We start from the raw sequence: 18,631 nt of genomic DNA on the forward strand, positions 1-18,631 counted from the left end.
CGAGTTTACACTTAAATCTCAAAGACAGAGCATGACTCCTCTTATCAAGGACTATGAGCTCTGCTCTGGGTGTAAAACTGGCCACCAAGCCAAAGCCTGGGCTCCTCACATTTGTTGTGCAACATGTGTTGTTGGCTCAGAGGTACTCCAAAGTCAATGCCATTCGCTGTCCCAGTGATATGCCCAGAAGAACCATGTGACAGACTACTACTTCTGCCTGAACAGTGTCTGGTTTCTCAGCTAAAAACAAGAAATCCTTTGAATACCCCAATCTCCCTTCAGCCATGAGACCTGTGCCACACGACGACAGTCTTCCAGTACCAAAGCCACCAGCGACGAAGTCTAGAGGAGCCAAAGATGCCATGATGCATGAGCTAGGAATAGAAAACAATACTGACACAGATTTATGCTGAGTGAGCCTCATCTGATAACTCAATCTGAATTAAATGACCTGGTTCAAGACTTGGGTTTGTCAAAAGCAGAATTACTAAGTTCAAGACCACAAGGATAGAATTTGCTGTCACTAGGCACAAAAATTTCGCTGAGGATTTTGATATTTGAGATAGATGTTTCCCAAAATAACTAATGCCAAGATTAAGGAAGGCATTTTTGTTGGTCCACAAATCAAACAGGTCATCAATGACAGGCAATTCAAAAAATTTCTAGAGGGAACAGAGAAAATCACATGGAAGGCAATCAAGGATGTTGTTGAAAACCTTCTTGGCAACTACAGAGCACCATACTGCATGTAGCTAGTTGACAACATGCTTCAAACATACAAAACCATGAAGTGCAACATGTCACAAAAGATTCATTATCTACATTCCCATTTAGACTTCTTCCCTGCAAATCTTGGTGCTGTCAGTGATGAGCATGGTGAAAGGCTTCACCAGGAACTACAGTCATGAAGAAACAGTATCCGGGCAATTGGAATCCATCAGTGCTGGCTCATTATTGTTGGACACTTAAGCAAGAAACCTCAAACACTGAGTACAAACAAAAAAATCAACAAGACATTTTTCAACAGTTGAACTATTGCAAAACAAACACCATTTATGCAATTAAATGCATTATATTCAAAAGTTAGTTTCTTGTTTCTTCAAATTCGTATGTGATATAAGTAATCTGAAATTGCATTTGTGTTCAGATTCAAGCAGTCTATCATAACCAAAGGAAATTTCTGAGGAAGCAACACTTTCAAAAAAATTGGCTGTTCGGTGATATTGGAAGGCCTAAACAGAATGCACATGGAGAGGATGTTTTCAATAGTGAGAGTGTCTAGGACGAGATAAATAGCCTCAGAATTCAAGATCTCCTTAGAATAGAAATGAGGAGGAATTTCTTTACCAAATGGTGGTGAATCTGTGGAATTCATCGCCACAGATGACTCTGGAGGGCAAGTCTTTTGGTATAATTAAAGTAGAGGTTTGATAGTTTCTTGATTAGTAAGAGGGTCAAAGGTTTCAGGAAGGCAGGAGAATGGAGTTGATAGAGAAAATAGATCAGCCATAATGGAACAGCAGAGCAGACTCAATGGACCAAATGGCCTAATTCATTTCTTCTGTCTTAAATACATACAAAGTCTGGGGGAAAAAATGCATCCAAAACACTTCATTTCCCAGAGACAGCTCAGTCCCCAAAGTCAGTTTGAACCTTAAACATCAGCTGTTAATGGCACAAATGGCATTTCAATTAGAAATTTCACAGAAATACTTTTGACAGCCAGCTAAACTCTGGAAAAGTGTTGATTGAACCTAGCTTAAAGGAACGATAGTCGATGCTGTCAATCAGCATGGATGTTTAGAAGTACAAGTGTCCCCTGCTTTTTGAACGTTCGCTTTACGAAACCGCACTGTTACGAAAGACCTACATTAGTACCCTGTATTCGCTTTCAGAAGGTGTTTTCACTGTTACGAAAAAAAGCAGCGCGCGATAAAAAAAATCAGCCGGCGATAAAAGACAGCACGCGTCCCGAGCAGCCACTCTCCCCCGGATTCCGAACTGCATTCTCGCTGGCATTGCTTAAACACGTGCTTGTGAGCAGTCGTTTGCAAGATGAGTTCTATGGTATCGGAAAAGCCTAAAAGAGCTCATAAGGGTGTTACACTTAGTGTAAAACTAGACACAATTAAGTGTTTCAATTGTGGTGAATGAAGTAAGGACAAAGTGAGTTTGGCTTGTGGAAGCTGACGAACAAAATGTTGAAGAGGTTTTGGCATCCCATGACCAAGAACTGATAGACGAAGAGCTGATGCAATTGGAAGAAAAAAGGGTAACAATTGAAACCGAATGCAGTAGCAAACTGAACGTGAGGCAACTACGTGAGATTTTCACTGCAATGATAAAGTACGACTTTAATTTTGAAAGGGTACGTAGGCTTAGGGAGTATTTGCAAGATGGTTTGAGTCCTTACAAAGAACTGTGTGATAGAAAAATGCGCAAGGCTCAGCAGTCAAGCAAGCCTTCCACATCAACCACAGCAGACGACGAAGCTCGACCTTCGACATCGAGGCGGGCAATCATAGGAGAAGATGAGCTGCCTGCCCTAATGGAAACAGACGACGATGAGATGACACCTCAGTGTTCCACCACCCCATCCCCCGGGCCACAGACAGATATCGATTCGCGGAGAATGCAGTGGTAGCCGGGAGGCACACAGCACATCTTTAAGAAACAAGCCAAAATAAACATGCTAATTAATTAGGTGCCACCCGACACGTAATTGTCGGCCCAGATCAGAGACGACGCAATCGGAAATCGGCACTGATCTGGGCTGACAATTACGTGCCGGGCGGCACCAAATTAATTAGCATGTTTGTTTCGGCTTTTTTCTTAAAGATGTGCTGTGTGCCTCCCGGCTACCGCTGGACCCCTGCATGCTTCACAGATCGGTATCCGTTGGTGGCCTGGAGGGTGGGGGCCACTGCACCACCCCAACCTGCGACGACTCAGCCTAATACATCATCATCAGTGTGCTTGGCGCTGTCCCAATTCTGGTAAGTGAAACTACACTGTACATACATTATTTCTACTTTATATAGGCTGTGTATTTTTACGTGTTATTTGATATGATTTGGCAGCTTCATAGCTTAAAGGTTACTGGAGAACGCTTGTGCTATGTTTTTGCCAACAGTGCTTGCGTGAGATTTTTGCTACGGAGAACAATGCAATAATGATTGTGGAAAAGTATTTCTACTTTATATAGGCTGTGTATTTATCATAACATTTCTGCTTTTACTATATGTTACTGTTATTTTAGGTTTTATGTGTTATTTAGCATGATTTGGTAGGTTATTTTTTGGGTCTGCGAATGCTCACAAAATTTTCCTATATAAATAAATGGTAATTGCTTCTTCGCTTTACGACATTTTGGCTTACGAACCGTTTCATAGGAACGCTTTACCTTTGGATGGCGGGGGAAACCTGTATCTGTATCACACAAATATTCCAAAGCTTTCGAACTTCCAATATTAAAAACACTAAATTCTTGAAACTTTTTTCAGTTGTTCCTGAACTGATTAATCTGCAAATCCAGATGACTGACTTCCCAGCATAACTGTGGACACTCCATGCAGTTTCTAATTTTGGAGAACAGTCAGAATGGCAATACTGATCAGCCATATGGCAGTTTGGGACCTCCAAGCAAGTATGTGTGAATATGCAAATCCTCACAGTTACAAAAATTAATTGCCAGCAGTTTCACATCAAAGCTTTGGGTCAACGCCTTTGTAAAGAAGAATATGAAACTAACATCTACCTTTGTCTAAGTGCCTGGTCATTCAGTTGAAAAGACTCCTAAAACCACACACTATTTACATACTTCCCACTTATTTTGTATGCTCACATTTCTATTTTAGTATATTAACTTCGCATTCTCTTTCAAGTCCAGCTGTTTAAACACGCAGTTTAACCTGAAAATAGTTATTTTTCCAAATTATAAGTATCCTAGCAGTACCCGGCTTTCTGTAAAATACACAAAATGTTCCCATCGGAATCATGCTAGTATACAAGTATGAAAAATAGTACCTTATCTTTCAAAAGTCACTTTCTAGCCAAAAGATTCAAACATTTCAAATACTCACTCCAGTCTTTCATCTCACAGTTTCAGTTTATTTTTGCTCTTCAGATGTAATTTGCCATGCCCCACACAATGCAGGCACCATCACTTGCATCATTCACTCTCCCCTTGTCTGCTCACAATGGCCAACCTATTTTATTCTTTCAGACTTGAAATATATTTACAAAGCTACAAGCAAGCCCTTAAAATTACAAAATTTTTTATCTTCTATTGTTTCAGTTTCCATTTTAACACACTTCCTTTCAAAGAATGAAAACCTATTCAGTGAAAAAACTCTGGCAAAGTGCTGCTCGAACCAAGCCTAAAAAATCATTCTTTGTAATAATGAACCCCTAAAGTTCAACGTAATTTTTATCATCAAACTATGCATGTTACCATATACTACCTTGAGATTAACTTTATTGCAGGTATTTAGAAGAAAAACATACAATAGAATTTATGAAAACCATATATTATAGACAAATACTAAAACAACCCACACAAAGAGCTGGAGGAACTCAGCAAGCCAGGCAGTATCTATGGAAAAAAGTACAATCGACGTTTTGGGCCAAAACCCTTCGGCAGGACAACCAATGTACAAAAGACAAACTGTGCAAATAAAAAATAATATCAAGTACATGAGTCATAAAGAATACTTGAAATAGATTCTGTAGATCGTAGAACAGTTCATAACAGTAGTGACTGAAGTTATTTACACCATTCAGGAGACTGATGGCTGTAAGGCAACAGCCTACTATTGTGGGACCTAAAGCTTCCTGCCCAATGGTAATAGTGAGAAGAGGGTGGATGGCAGAATCTTTGATGATGGATGCCGTTTTCTTGTTACTGCGTTCTATGTAAATGTATACAGTGGTGGGGGGGACTGAGCTGTGTCCACCATTTTCTGTAGTCTTTTCCACTCCTGGGCATTTGTGTTTCTATACCAGCCTTGATGTAACCAGTTAAGATGATCTCCAGTCTCTATTCATAGAAGTTTGTTAAAGTTTTTAGTGACATGCTGTATCTACACAAACTTCTAAGGAAGTAGAGGCACTGTCGAGCCGCCTTTGTGATGACACTTTGTGCTGGTCCCAGGACAGTTTCTGTTATGTTAATACCAAGGAATCCAAAGCACTTCAATTTTCACTTAAAATAGTAAGTGTAATAATACCAATACATTACAGCACCAGAAAATCATTACATTAATATGAACTGAACAGTCTTTCTAATCACTGAAGAGTCCATGCTTTAGTCCCTTAGTCCTACATTGAACTATGTAGGACTAATTGAGATACCAGGCTATATATTTAGCACTCAAATGCAGGGTTGTTTCCAATTACTTACATTAAGTTAATCTTCATCCAGTGTGATTACGATCCCACTATATCCTTTATCATTTTATACCTAGAGCGACATATGAAATATATGGCCCATCCCCATCAGCAGGAATCATTTCATTCCCTGTTCCAAAATGTTCTGATGTCTCCAGATGCAAAAAAATTTCAAGAGACAAATCAGCAAAGGGAGATAACCCTAAAAAAACTGATTTCCACAGGCAGAGCCACTTCTAGAACATCGATAAATCACATGTACTGAACAAGGAAAAAACTTTGGAATGCATTCCATGCAGAAAATTTCATCACATTAATACAGCTGAAAATCAACCAATTCAAACTCCACTGCTGAGAGGCAACAGATACAAAGTTACATGTTAAATTCAGACACAAGAGACAGTGGTTGACAGCAAGAATTCAGCAGGTCAATCAACATCTGTGATGGTGGGAGACATGTAGTGTGGGGGGGGGGGAGATGAAATGACTTGTCAGGTGGAAACCCTGCATCAAGACTGGTCTCAATCTGATATGTCAACAATCTTTGCTCTAAACCTAATAATTTGTTGTTTTCACCAAGTCTTTGCTGTAACCAAAACGCTCTTCACGAAATGATAAATCCAAAAGCTCTCCATAAAAGATTTTAAACAATGGCTTTTCTAAATTAATACCTTTCACCTAATTTGGATCTACAGTACAAAAGGAGATTCAAGAACAAATTACCAAAGGTTGGTTGATCAGAGTTAGACTTTAAAAGGAGTAATGATCAAAGAAGTGAATTCCATAACCTGGTTAACAAAGGCAAAGCAACCAACATTAGAGGCGATCAACAGAAAGATCATGTGTTGCAGGAGTCGAACAGATCAAAAGCAGGAGTTCCTGAAGTCTGCTGTTATTCAAATTCACAGCTGATCAGGTTATAACCTCACTCAACATTCCTGCTTGTCCTTGATAACATTTAGCCTCCCTGCCTCAGAAAGTAATCAGGCACCTACCTCTTCCACAACCTTTTCATGGACCAAGTTCCAAAGAATCAAATTCCAAAAAAAAAATTCACATAATTTCTGTCTTAATTCTGGGAAATGTTAAAACTAGAAATGAGAACATTCTCTTCATTTCCACAACTGATCTCTTAGTATTCTATGTTTCAATCAAGTTCCCTTTTACTCTTCCAAATTTACACACTAACATCTTCCCTCAAAACAACCTGTAACTCATGTATCATTCTAGTAAGTCTTCTCTGACACCCTACATAACATTCCTAATTGTGTTCAATCCCCATCATATAAAAAAATACAACATTCTGTTACTTTCCATAAGAACCTGAACACTAGCTTTTTGTGATATAATAGGAAACCCAGATCTCTCTGCAATTTCAAGATAATGCTCTTTTTTCTAACAATGATGGTTGAGAATGGGAACAAAATTAGGAGATTTGGGCCATTTGAGAAGGTTGAAAGCCATATGAAGAAATAGTGTAGACTACCAAAGGATTTACCAAAGAAGCAAATCGAGAATTATAAATATTATTCCAGTTCCCTCTGCTACTAGTTCTTGACTCTCATAACTGAACTGTTGTTGCTATCCAGAAGTCATTCACCCTTGACTCAGAACAACTGAAAGAATAATAGTTAAATTAAAAGGAGTTAAAAATCTTACACTATTACTGGCTTGAAAATAAATCAAAAGCAAAAAATTAAACAAAGAAAAAAATACAAAAGCTGTTTCATTCATGTTACTGCCAATATCAAAATATTTAAAAAATTACTGAAACTGGATTATCTGAAACAAAGGTGGTGGGAATCCTCAGCATGGCCTGCTCAGCATTTCCAGCACTGAGCAGTACAGCAATAAAGCACAGGGACATGCCTTTCGGCAGGGAGTCTGTACCAAGGTCCCAATTTCCTGCATTCATCCCATATCCCTCCAAGACCCGCCCCTCCATGAACCTATCCAAGTTCCTCAAACACTTCCCCTGGCAACTTACTCCATACACTCACCATCCTGTGTGGAAAAAGTTGCCCTTCAAGTCCCTTTAAATTTTTCCCCTTCCATTCTTAATCTGTCCCCTGGATTTGGACTCCCCTCTCAAGGAAAGGAGCATTTTTTGTTTCTTTGTGCAAGTTATTGAGCAACTTAACAATTACTTTAAAACAACTTTATCTAATTCAAATGAGAATTTGGAATTATAGACCTCAACTTTACTCCAGAAAACTTAGCAAGAAAATGGAAGTGGAAATGTCAAGGTAATATGAATGTCAAAACCACAAAAATCCAATAACATGACAGATACATTATCCTGAAAATGTGGTGTGATACCTATTATAATCCGTGCACAAGGGACTTCTACTTTGAATGGGTTTGCAAGCAATTGTATAGTTAATGTGGTAAACCCAGACACACAACACAGGATATATAATATAGGATTAATGTTTGAGTAGAATTTCTTATGGAAATGGTTACAGATAAACTTTGCTAAAGAACTAAAGAACTAGAATTACCATGATTACGAATAATGATGATATTCACTAAATAGGAAAACAACCAGGTACTAAGATATGCCCGCACAGCAGACAGTTTCAACATGCTCAGATATACAATCCTGGAAAAGTAAATTAACCTTTAACCTTGTGGTGATTCCCTGCTGCATATGTAATATATTGTTGACATAATTTATCTAAGTGTTCCATGTCCTTTTATGTGTGTGCATGTACAATCATACAATTACAGGACACACAACCAAACATCTTTAGTTCAAAACATGAAAGGCCCACAGCCTAAAAATGTATGATATTGGCAAACATAATTAACAACAAAAATGAGGTACAAGTGTACTATATACAGTACCCCCATTTCCATTGTATAATTAAAATATGAACGCTGATTGACCAATATCATAGTGACAGGCCCATTCTTGAGAAATTACAAAAGCAGATTATCAATAAAACAAACTGCAATTAATTATTTCTATTGTCTGTTCTAATTACTTCCGTCGATCAGTGCATGTCACATTTTAAACGTCAAGCGACAGGAATAACATTATGGTTGGGCGTTTGCTTATTCACTAATGCCGGTTCTCAGTGCTGGGTAATGGGATTGAGATAATGGCAGAAGTCAATTAAATTGTATTCCATTGATCTCGGTTGTTTGGAAGATGCCAAGCAGCAACCCGGAAAATACGGCGAACTAGGCCCTTACAAAAAAGACTCATCCTGGTGACCGGGAAGAATCAAATTGCCGCAAGCAAACTGCGGACGGACGTGACCGCATCTTCCCCGCAAGCCCACCGAGAAAATAAACCATACGCTCGGGGAAACTGGGCATCAACTCGCCAGCCCCGCGCAGCGCTGGCAGCTAGGCCGGAATGACACAGGGAAATTGGACGGCCCTCCTTCTCCCTTCCCCCTCTCTACTGCCTACTGCAGTGAACCAGCAGAAGCCTAAGGCCTACCGGTCTTCAAAGACGGAGGGAAGGGGAGAGGGTGGGAGCAGACATCGGCTCCCCCAATGCACGCCCCCGCCCCCGTGTTAACTCACTCTCCTCCCGACGCCATCGCCGATCAGCTTCCCTCTTCACGCCGCGTGTGTGCTCAGTTATCTGGCCCTGGAGCGGATTTTCAGCCGGTACCTCCGTGCCTCACTCACTCTCTCCCGTCACTCAGTGGCCCCAGCCTCCCTCAACCTCCCGCGTCACGCCCCTCAGCAACAGCGCCGCGTCATTCTAAGCTCACAACGAGGCTGGCCAATCCAGAACCTTCCTCGGAACAGCACGTCACCGCCTTCCCGTGCCCCGCGGGCTCGCGCGGCTGCGCCCCGTGTCACGTTCCTCCGAGCTGTCAATCACCCGACCCGGAAAGAAGCAGAGGCTCCGGATTGTGTGGAGTCATTCTGCGATAATAGCATGTGCGCACTTTAAAGGCATTCAACTCTAGCACTTCGCAATCACTGCTTTTCAACATCACTTTCCTGATTTGATAAAGTCTTAAAAAAATACAACTGCCGGTTTCGGCTGTGCCTCACTTAACTCCCAACATTTTTCATAATGTCTGGATCTGAGAAAGGATCAACAAACAAATCGAAACCAGAGATGTCAGGACATAACGTCATTGAATAGTCAGCACGGATTTATCTAAGGGAAATTTTGTTTGACTAGTTGTCTGGGCTTTATGAGGATGTACACGATGACGGGGAGCAAAATGTGGATTTTCGGGTTCAGACTCGATCAGGTTCGACCCGGGGGATTGTGTACATGGAATTTGGGGTAACGTCCGAGCGTTCACTGAAAACGAAGTGTCGAAATAAAAGTGCGTTGGCAGCCTGTGACTCCTGGATTTACGGCTTGGGCCCCAACTATTCGCAATCAGTATTAGCAATTTAGCTGAGGGGATGAAACGTAACGCCTCCAAGTTCAATAATGACGCAAAACTAAGCGAGAATTTAATTCCTAATGAGGATGAAAAGGCCTGAACAGGATATTAGCAAGCTAAAAATGTTACCCAATGATGAGAATTTTAAATCAGTACAATTGCGATACTGTGATTCTATAAGACAAGTTTGTTAAAGCTGTTGGGGAGGGTTTAAACTAATTTGGCGGAGGGGGGAGGTGGGGCAGTTGGTAGATAAGTCAATGCATTGTGTGTAGTGAGACTGTCAGGCAGGTGATGGGGCAAAATTACCGTCAGTGGGATGAGTTGAAGTGTCACTTGGCAGCAAAAGGGTGGCAGAGACCGGACTGAAGGTGTTATATTTGAAAGCGCGCAGTGTAGGGAATGAGGTCTTGTAGCAACTCACACAGCAGGTCAGCCAGCATCTGTGGAAAAGTGTAAGCAATCCGCAGTCCGGGCAGAGAGGAGGGGGGAAGATGCCAGAATCAAACAGGTGGGGCGGGGGAGGGGGTGAAGAGACGAGCTGCAAGGTGATAGGTGAAGCCAGGTGGGTGGGAAAGGTCAGGGGGTGGAATCTGGTAAGAGGAGAGTGGAGTTTAGGAGAAAGGGAAGAAGGAGGGGACCCAGAGGGGGGTAATAGGCAGATGGGAAGAGATGAAAGGTCAGAGTGGGGAATGGAGGGGAATTTGTTTATCGGAAAGAGAAATCAATATTCATCCCATCAATTTACTACTCACTACTACTACTACGTCGACTCAGGCCTAGGGGGCCGGCGTCGGGCATGATGACGGACTCTCCACTTCCACCTCTCCCTCATCAGTGTGTTCAGTTCATCTACATTAGCCGTGCTGCTGTCTTCTAGGAGCGTGTTGACCATAGTCTTGGGAGGGCATCCAGCGTTCATCCTCCCATGCTTGGGCTCCCATATGATGACTAGGCTGGCAGGTAGCTCGGGGTGGTGTAGACAGTGCCCTGCTAGTTGCAGTCTTCTCGCCTCGATTTTAATGGTGAGCATCGGTAGGTTGTCATAGAGCTCGACGTTCGTGATGTGCTGTTGCCAGCTCACATCAAGAGCCATCCGGAGCATTCGTGTATAGCAACCATGGCTGCTCAGATGAAATAAAAAGCTTGCTCCTCCGCACAGCCAGCCAATAATATAAAAGAGGATTTCAGATATGTAAACAGTGAAAGAGAGGTGAGAGTGTATATTGGACTGCTGGAAAATGATGCTGGAGATGTATAATGGGGGACAAAGAAATAACTGGTGAACTTAATAAAGACTGTATTTTACATCAGTCTTCACTGTGAAAAACAGGAGCATTATCTCTGAAATTCGAGAGTGACGGGGGCGGGGGGGGGGAGCAGAATGAGTGTAGTTGCTGTTACTAAGGAGAAGGTGCTTGGGAAGCTGAAAGGTCTGAAGGTGGATAGGTCACCTGAACCAGATGGTGTACACCCCAGGGTTCTGAAAGAGGTAGCTGAAGAGATGTGCAGGCATTAGTAATGACCTTTCAAGAATCAATAGATTCTGGCATGGTTCCAGAGAATTACAAATGTCACTCCACTCTTCAAGAAGGGAGGGAGGCTGAAGAAAGGAAATTATAGACCTATTAGCCTGATTTCAGTGGCTTGGAAGATGCCAGAGTCCATTATTAAGGATGAGGTTTCGGAGTACTTGGAGGAACATGATAAAGTAGGCTAAAATCAGCATGGTTTCCTTAAGGAGAAGTCTTTCCTGAGAAACCTGTTGGAATTTTTTGAGGAAATAACAAGCAGGATAGACAAAACACAGTCAGTGAGTGCATGTTGTTTACTTGGATTTCCAAAAGGCTTTTGACAAGGTGCCACCATGAGACTGTTTAACAAGGTAAGAGCCCATGGTATTACAGGAAAGGTATTAGTATGGGTAGAAGATTGACTGATTGGCAGGAGGCAAGGAGTAGGAATGAATGGGGCCTATTCTGTTTGGCTGTCAGTGACTATTGGTGTTCCATGGGGATCGGTATTGGGACCAGTTCATTTCATTTTATATGTCAACCACTTGGATAATGGAATTGTTGGCTTTGTGGCCAAGTTTGCAAACAATTCCAAGATAGGTAGAGGGGCGGGTAGTGCGGAGGAAGCAGAGAGCTTACAGAAGGACTTAGACAGATTGGGAGAATGGACAAAGAAGTAGCAGATGGAATATAGTGCAGGCAAGTGTATGGTTATGCCCTTTGGCAGAAGGAATAAAGGCATAGACTTTTTTAAATGGGCAGAAAGTTCAAAAATCAGACGTGCAAAGGGACTGGGAGTTCCTGTGCAAGATTCCCTAAAGGTTAACACAGTCTGAGTCAGTGGTAAGGAAGGCAAATGCAATGTTAGCATTCTTTTGAAGAGAACTAGAATATAAAAGCAAGGATGTGATGCTGAAGCTTTATAAGGCATTGGTCAGACTGCACTTGGAATATTGTGAGCAGTTTTGGGCCCCTTATCTAAGAAAAGATGTGCTAGCATTGCAGAAGGTCCAGAGGAGGTTCATGAGAATAATTCGGGGAGTGGAAGTGTTAATGTATGAAGAGCATTTGATGACTCTGGGACTGTCTTCGCTGGAGCTTAGAAAAACGGGTGGGGTGGGGATCTCACTGAAACCTAGCAAATATTGAAAGGCCTGGATAGAATGGAGATGGAGCGGATATGGGTCAGTCTAGGACCAGAGGGCACAGCTTCAGAATGGAGGGACGTCTATTTAGAAGAGAGATGTAAAGGAATTTCTTTGGCTAGAAGGTGGTGAATCTGTGGAATTCATTGCCACAGACTCCTGTGGAGGCCAAGTCATTGAGTATATTTAAAGCAGGTACTTAATTAGTCAGGGTGTCAAAGGTTACAGGAGAATGGGTTTGAGAAGGTTAATAAATCAGCAAAGATGGAAAACTCATATGGTGGCACAGACTCGATGGGCTGAATAGCCAATTCTTCTCCTATGTCTTGTAGACCAATAAGACCTAGGTGTGACCACCTGAGCGCACCTTCCATGGTGAGACCATTATTACACATTTTTGTTATACTTCAGTGGAAAAAATGTACTTGACACAGGAGGAATGCAACTGGTTCTAGGAATGACTGATTTTCTGTATGAGGAAAAATAGACTAGGGCACTAATTGTTAAAAGAATGAGAGGATATCATGTTTAAACAACCTGCAGGGTTTGACAGGCTGGACACAGAATAGATGTTTCTCTTGACTGAGGAGTCTGACATCAGAACCAGAGATCACAGGGTGATGAATCTTTGGAATTCCCCACCCCAGGGGCTGTGGGGATTCAGTCAGAGTGCATTTCAATGAGAGATCAACAGGTTTCTGGATAATAAAACAATCATGAAATAAATAGGGTGATAATGCAGGAAAATGGCACTGAAGTAGATCAACCAATCTTTTGATGAGTGGTGAACTAAGATCTAGATGACCTATTTAATATGAAGGAAGAACAAGGCAGATGAACTACAATGTGGAGAAAGGGTGAAGATATTCATTTCAGTAGAGAAAATAGAAGTGCTGAATATTTTTCAAATTCTTAAATGTTGAGAAATAATTATACTCTTGGAGATCTGGTGTCCTTATTCAAGTTCAATTATCATTCAACCATACACATGTATACTGCCAAACAAAACTACGCTCAAAGCTAACATGCAGCTACAGCAGGCAATCAGAAAAGAAAATGAAGTTTTGACCTTCATTGGTAGTTGATTTGTATACAAGAAGATGTGGTGCTACAATTAATTAGGGCCCTGGGGCATTCTGTACAATTTCAGTCCAATTATCTACATTAAAAAAAAGGATAAACTGTACTTGCAATAGAGGGAATGCTATGAACATTCACCAGACTGGCCTTTTCAGGTGGCAGGTCTGTAATATGATGTGAAATTGAAGAGACTAGCCCTCTAATATAGAGAGTTTAGAAGAATGAGAGAGAACGTAGCTGAGACTGATAACATTTTTATAGGGTTTGCAAGCACAGAGGGGGAGTTGACTGAGGAATCTCGAATAGGGTTACAGTCTCTAAAAAAAGGGCAGGTCACTTAGACTGAAAAGAAATCTCTTAACTCAGAGGTTGAATCTCTGGAATTTTCGGCTTCGAGAGTGCTGGGACCTCAGTTATTGATAGATTTCTGGATATTAAAAGGAATCAAGTGATATGAGGCTAGGGTAGGAAAATTGGGTTGGAAGATCACACATTATTTTCCACAATGGCAGATTGGGCTCAAGATGCTGAATAGCTTACTCATGCTCCATTTCATATATTCTTCTGTTTTTGAGTATTTATTTTTAAATAAAAACGTAAACCAATATAATAGATTATGGAATGCAAGTAAGAAAGTGGAGAGGAAGCTCACTGAAGAAATTACTAGCAATCATTTCACTAGAAAACTTCCATTAAAATGCTCTTAACTTCCATTTATCATGACATGTAGCTACTGATAATGTAAGAACGTTGCCTGAGAGGCAAAGCCAGTTCACAACATTTAAGGCATAGACACTTAACAGTTTTGATGTACAGAAGAATGTTAGGGTCCAAATCCATAACTTCTTGAGAGTGACTACACGGGTTCATAGGGTGGTACAGCACAGATGGCTTTATTAGTCAAGGCTCTGAATGGAGGAGGCATTTAATTAGCATAGCAGGTAGAGTAATGCTTTACAGTATCACTGATCGGGATTCAATTCCTGTCTCTGTGTGTAAGGAGTTTGTATGTTCTCCCTGTGACCTCCAGGTGTTGGAGATGTACAGATTATTAAGTTGTGGACATGTTATGTTGATTGCAGAACCGTGGTGACACTTGTGGGCTGTTCCTAGCATATCCTCAGACTGTGTTGGGCATTGCCTCTCTCTGTTGTTTACATTCCACTCTATGTTTTGATATCAAGTCAAATCAAGTTTATTGTCATTTAACTATATACAAGTATACCATCAAACAAGACAAATGTTTCCCCAAACCAGGGTGCGGAGAAGCACAGGAGTACGCATAACACAAAAATAACGTAGAAAAGTAAGAATTAAATCTACAATTAACGATGCATAGATAAACAGAGTAAGGTGCATAAATTAAATATTGAAGAGTACAGTACAAATTATCCTTTGAATGTGATGCGGCAGGGAGTTCAGAAGCATAATGGCCTGAGGGAAGAAGTTGTTTCCTATCCCGACCATTCTTGTCTTTATGCATCGGACTCTCCTGCCTGATGGTAGAAAGTCAGAGAGGATGCTAGATCCTTGATAATACTAAGGGCCCCCAATCTACATGTGACAAATATTTTTAAGAGAGACAGGCACATGAATGTGCAAAAAAATAAGGCATATGCAGAAGAAGGGATTAGTTTTGTTAGGCATTAAATAACTAATTTAACTAGTTTGGTACAACATTGCAAGAACTTGAATCTCCGAGGCAGAGAAGGCTGTGGAGCAAGTGCCTGTAAATGGGACTAGTGCAGATGACTACTTGATGGTCGTCATGGACACGGTGATCCAAAGGTCCTGTTTCACTATGGCACTACAACACTGATAAAGTGATAAAGATTTTAATGAGATGGTCCAATCATTTGCGAAGGATGGCACATGTAGATTTGCCGGCCACCACAGGAGTTTTCGACAGTGCTCCCTGTTTAGCTTAGTGCCCAAATTTTATCAATATTGGCCTGGAACAAATGCAAAAGAAATTGTTCAATAAAATCACTTTAACCCAGAGTGGAGCAATTTTGACTACATTTCTGATTGCCGTGGTGTCCATTTGTAAATTTGTCTCCTCAGTTTTCACTATGACTTGTTTTCATAGTACAATTTTTCTGGTGGCAAGCTGCCATAGATGACATCAACAATAGTAGAAGGAAAATTCAGGTTCAGGTTTATTTACCACATGTACATTGAAGCAGACAAATGTGTCGTTTGTATTATCAACCAAGGATGATGTGCTGGGGACAGATCCCCAGGTGTCACCACACATTCCAGCACCAACATAGCATGCCATCAGTGCTTGGCAGAACAACATAGCACACAACAAAACAGAACATACCAAGCCACAAAGCAACAACAGCAAAAAGTCCTGTTCCTCTCTATCACCCACCCACCCATGAACATAGACAGTCCCTGAACTCCAGTGGACATGTGGATTCGTGAACATTGACCTTTCAGCTTTGCAGAGCTTTGTCAGGGGTAATATTTTCAACCTCATTGGTCTGAAAATTTTTTTTTTTTATTTACTTACAAAATTAACAGACTTTCTTAACCCTGTGCCCTCTGAAACTGCTAGGTAAAGAAAAAAACATGAGATCCACCGTTTCTTTTGCCTTCACTGAAGTCTGTAACTTCCTGATAATTTACATACAATGCTGTGCGGATAGGTTTTTTTAAAGTCACAGAAGGCAAACTTGTGAACACTCTTGATCTCTACTTTAGGATTACTCTAGGCTGCTGAAATTGGTTTCTGCATCATCCCATGTTTGCTGCTCACTACTACATCAAGGAGGTCGCTCAAACTCTAACACTGAGAGGGGACTTCATCTACATTTGCTTCAAACCAAAGATACCAACAGAGCTGGTATCACTGAGCTGATGCAGCCTCCTCTACATCGGTGAAACCTGATGCAGATTGGGGGACCGCTTCGTCAAGCACTTCCACTCCGTCTGCCACGACAGACAGGATCTCCCGGTTGCCACCCACTTCAACTCTGGTTCACATTCCCATTCAGATATGTCCGTACATGACCTCTTCTACTGCCATGATGAGGCTAAACAAAGTTTGGAGGAGCAACACCTCATATACTGTCTAGGTAGTCTCAAGCTCCTTGGTAGGAACATAGAATACTCCAACTTCTGGTAATTCCCTCCCCCTCCCTTCCCCTATCCCTATGTCACTCTGCCCCCTCCCCCAGCTGCCTATCACCTCCCTCATGGTTCCGCCTCCTTCTACTACCCATTGTGTTTTCCCCTATTCTTTCTTCACCTTTCCTGCCTATCACCTCCCTGCTTCCCCTCTCCCACCCCTTAATCTTTCCCCTTACTAGTTTTTCACCTGGCACCTACCAGCCTTCTCCTGCCCACCCTCCCCCCACCTTCTTTATAGGGCCTCTGCCCCTTCCCTCTTCAGTCCTGACGAAGGGTTCTGGCCCGAAACATTGACTGATCATTTCCACAGATGCTGCCGGTCCTGCTGAGTTCCTCCAGCATGTTGTGAGTGTTGCTTTGACCCCAGCATCTGCAGAGTATTTTGTGTTTACCAACAGAGTTGGCATGGGCACCATTGCCTACATGCAGGACAGGGGGGCGGACGCCTGCCTGGTCAGCTTGGACCAGGAGAAAGCCATCGACAGGATATCACACACGTACATGACGGATGTATTCTCCAAAATGGGATTTGGGGAGGGAATCCGGAATTGGATCAGACTGCTCTACACAGACATCTGTAGTGCAGTCCAGGTCAACGGGTGGGAAACAGGCTGGAGTCAGGCAGGGCTGCCTTCTCTCCCCTGTCTTGTTTGTATGCTGCGTAGACCCCTTTGCTGAAGCCATCAGGAAGGATGAAGACCTGAGGGACGACGCTGCCAGGCAGCGGAGGGGCCCAAGTGAAAACTTCCCTGTACATGGACGATGTCACCATCTTCTGCTCTTATCTGAGGTCAGTTCGCAGGCTGATTGGCATCTGCGACAAGTTTGAGCTGGCCTCAGGGGCCAGGGTCAACCGCACGAAGAGCAAAGCCATGTTCTTTGGCAAATGGCCCAAATGATCCAGCATCCCCTTCACCATCAGGTCTGATCACGTGAAGGTGTTGGGGATCTGGTTCAGAGGTGCCGAGTCAAGCAATAAGAACTGGCTGGAGTGGACTGCCAAGGTAAAACAGAAACTGGGACTGTGTATTGATAATGGGCAAGATCCTGGTCATCAGGTGTGAGGTGCCCTCAGGGCTGCTGTACTTGGCACAGGTGTGGCCCATACCCCACTCCTGCAGCTCGGAAATCACCTGAGCCGTCTTCAGATTCGTCTGGGGATCGAGGATCAGACGGACCACCATGCACAAGTCCCCGGACAATCGGGGCAAAAACGTTCCCAATGTCACCCTCACCCTGATGGCCAGCTTCGTGTGTGGCTGCATCAGGTTGTGTGCAGAACCCAGATATGTGGGCACCAAGTACCACTATGTGCCCAGATTCTACCTGTCGCCCTGGCTACGAAGGATGGGTCTGGCCCCACTCCCGCGCAACACCTCAGTCAGCTGGTTGTTGCTGCCATACCTGCCCTTTATAGAAAAGTTCTTCCAGGTCAACGCCTTTGACCACAGGGCCATAAGGGAAATTATAGAAGGCTCTCAAATACGAAAGTATTAGTTTTAACTTGCTGAATGATCTGTCACAGCTGGCAATGGAAACTGCAATGATTAGCTTTATCTGAATAGCAATGCGAAGATTGGGGAAGATGCTGTCATCTCCATACTGAACAATAAGTTCAAGAAGTCTTCAGGTCTTGATATTTTCTTGTTGACCCACCTTGATAGCAACATTCTGCAATCCAAAATTTCTTCATATAGCTGCTGTCCATCAACATCAGAGCTGCACAATTTACCCAAATTTTCGCATTTCTTCTTCAGGTCGTTACTGTCGGCGCTGTAACACAGTCCCTCGACATCGAGAAGGAACCCAAACTTGGCTTCAGTGTTGTGCAAACGAGCGAACCTTTTGTCCATTTCTCTGTGAAGATGGTCAAGTGTTCCCTTCATGACTCTTTCCATTTCCTCCTTAGCTGTTAACCCAGCCTCTCTCAAGTTCTCATTAGCCATTCATTTCTTTCGTCTCTGACATCTTTCAAATTCAATATTCCATTCTTGACAGA

General features: G+C 42.4%; 1 protein-coding gene across 1 annotated transcript in view; it reads right to left on the reverse strand.

Annotated features, from left to right (window-relative positions):
• Window positions 1-9,080, reverse strand: part of vcp (valosin containing protein) — a 46,288-nt gene extending 37,208 nt beyond the window's left edge. The window contains exon 1 of the mRNA XM_063042880.1: window positions 8,926-9,080. Coding sequence (XP_062898950.1) covers window positions 8,926-8,942 — 17 coding nt within the window. The 5' untranslated portion in view covers window positions 8,943-9,080. The remainder of the gene's footprint in view (window positions 1-8,925) is intronic.
• Window positions 9,081-18,631: the final 9,551 nt, after the last annotated feature.

The sequence above is a fragment of the Mobula hypostoma genome, chromosome 3 (assembly GCF_963921235.1).
Source record: "Mobula hypostoma chromosome 3, sMobHyp1.1, whole genome shotgun sequence".
Lineage (NCBI taxonomy): Eukaryota > Metazoa > Chordata > Chondrichthyes > Myliobatiformes > Myliobatidae > Mobula > Mobula hypostoma.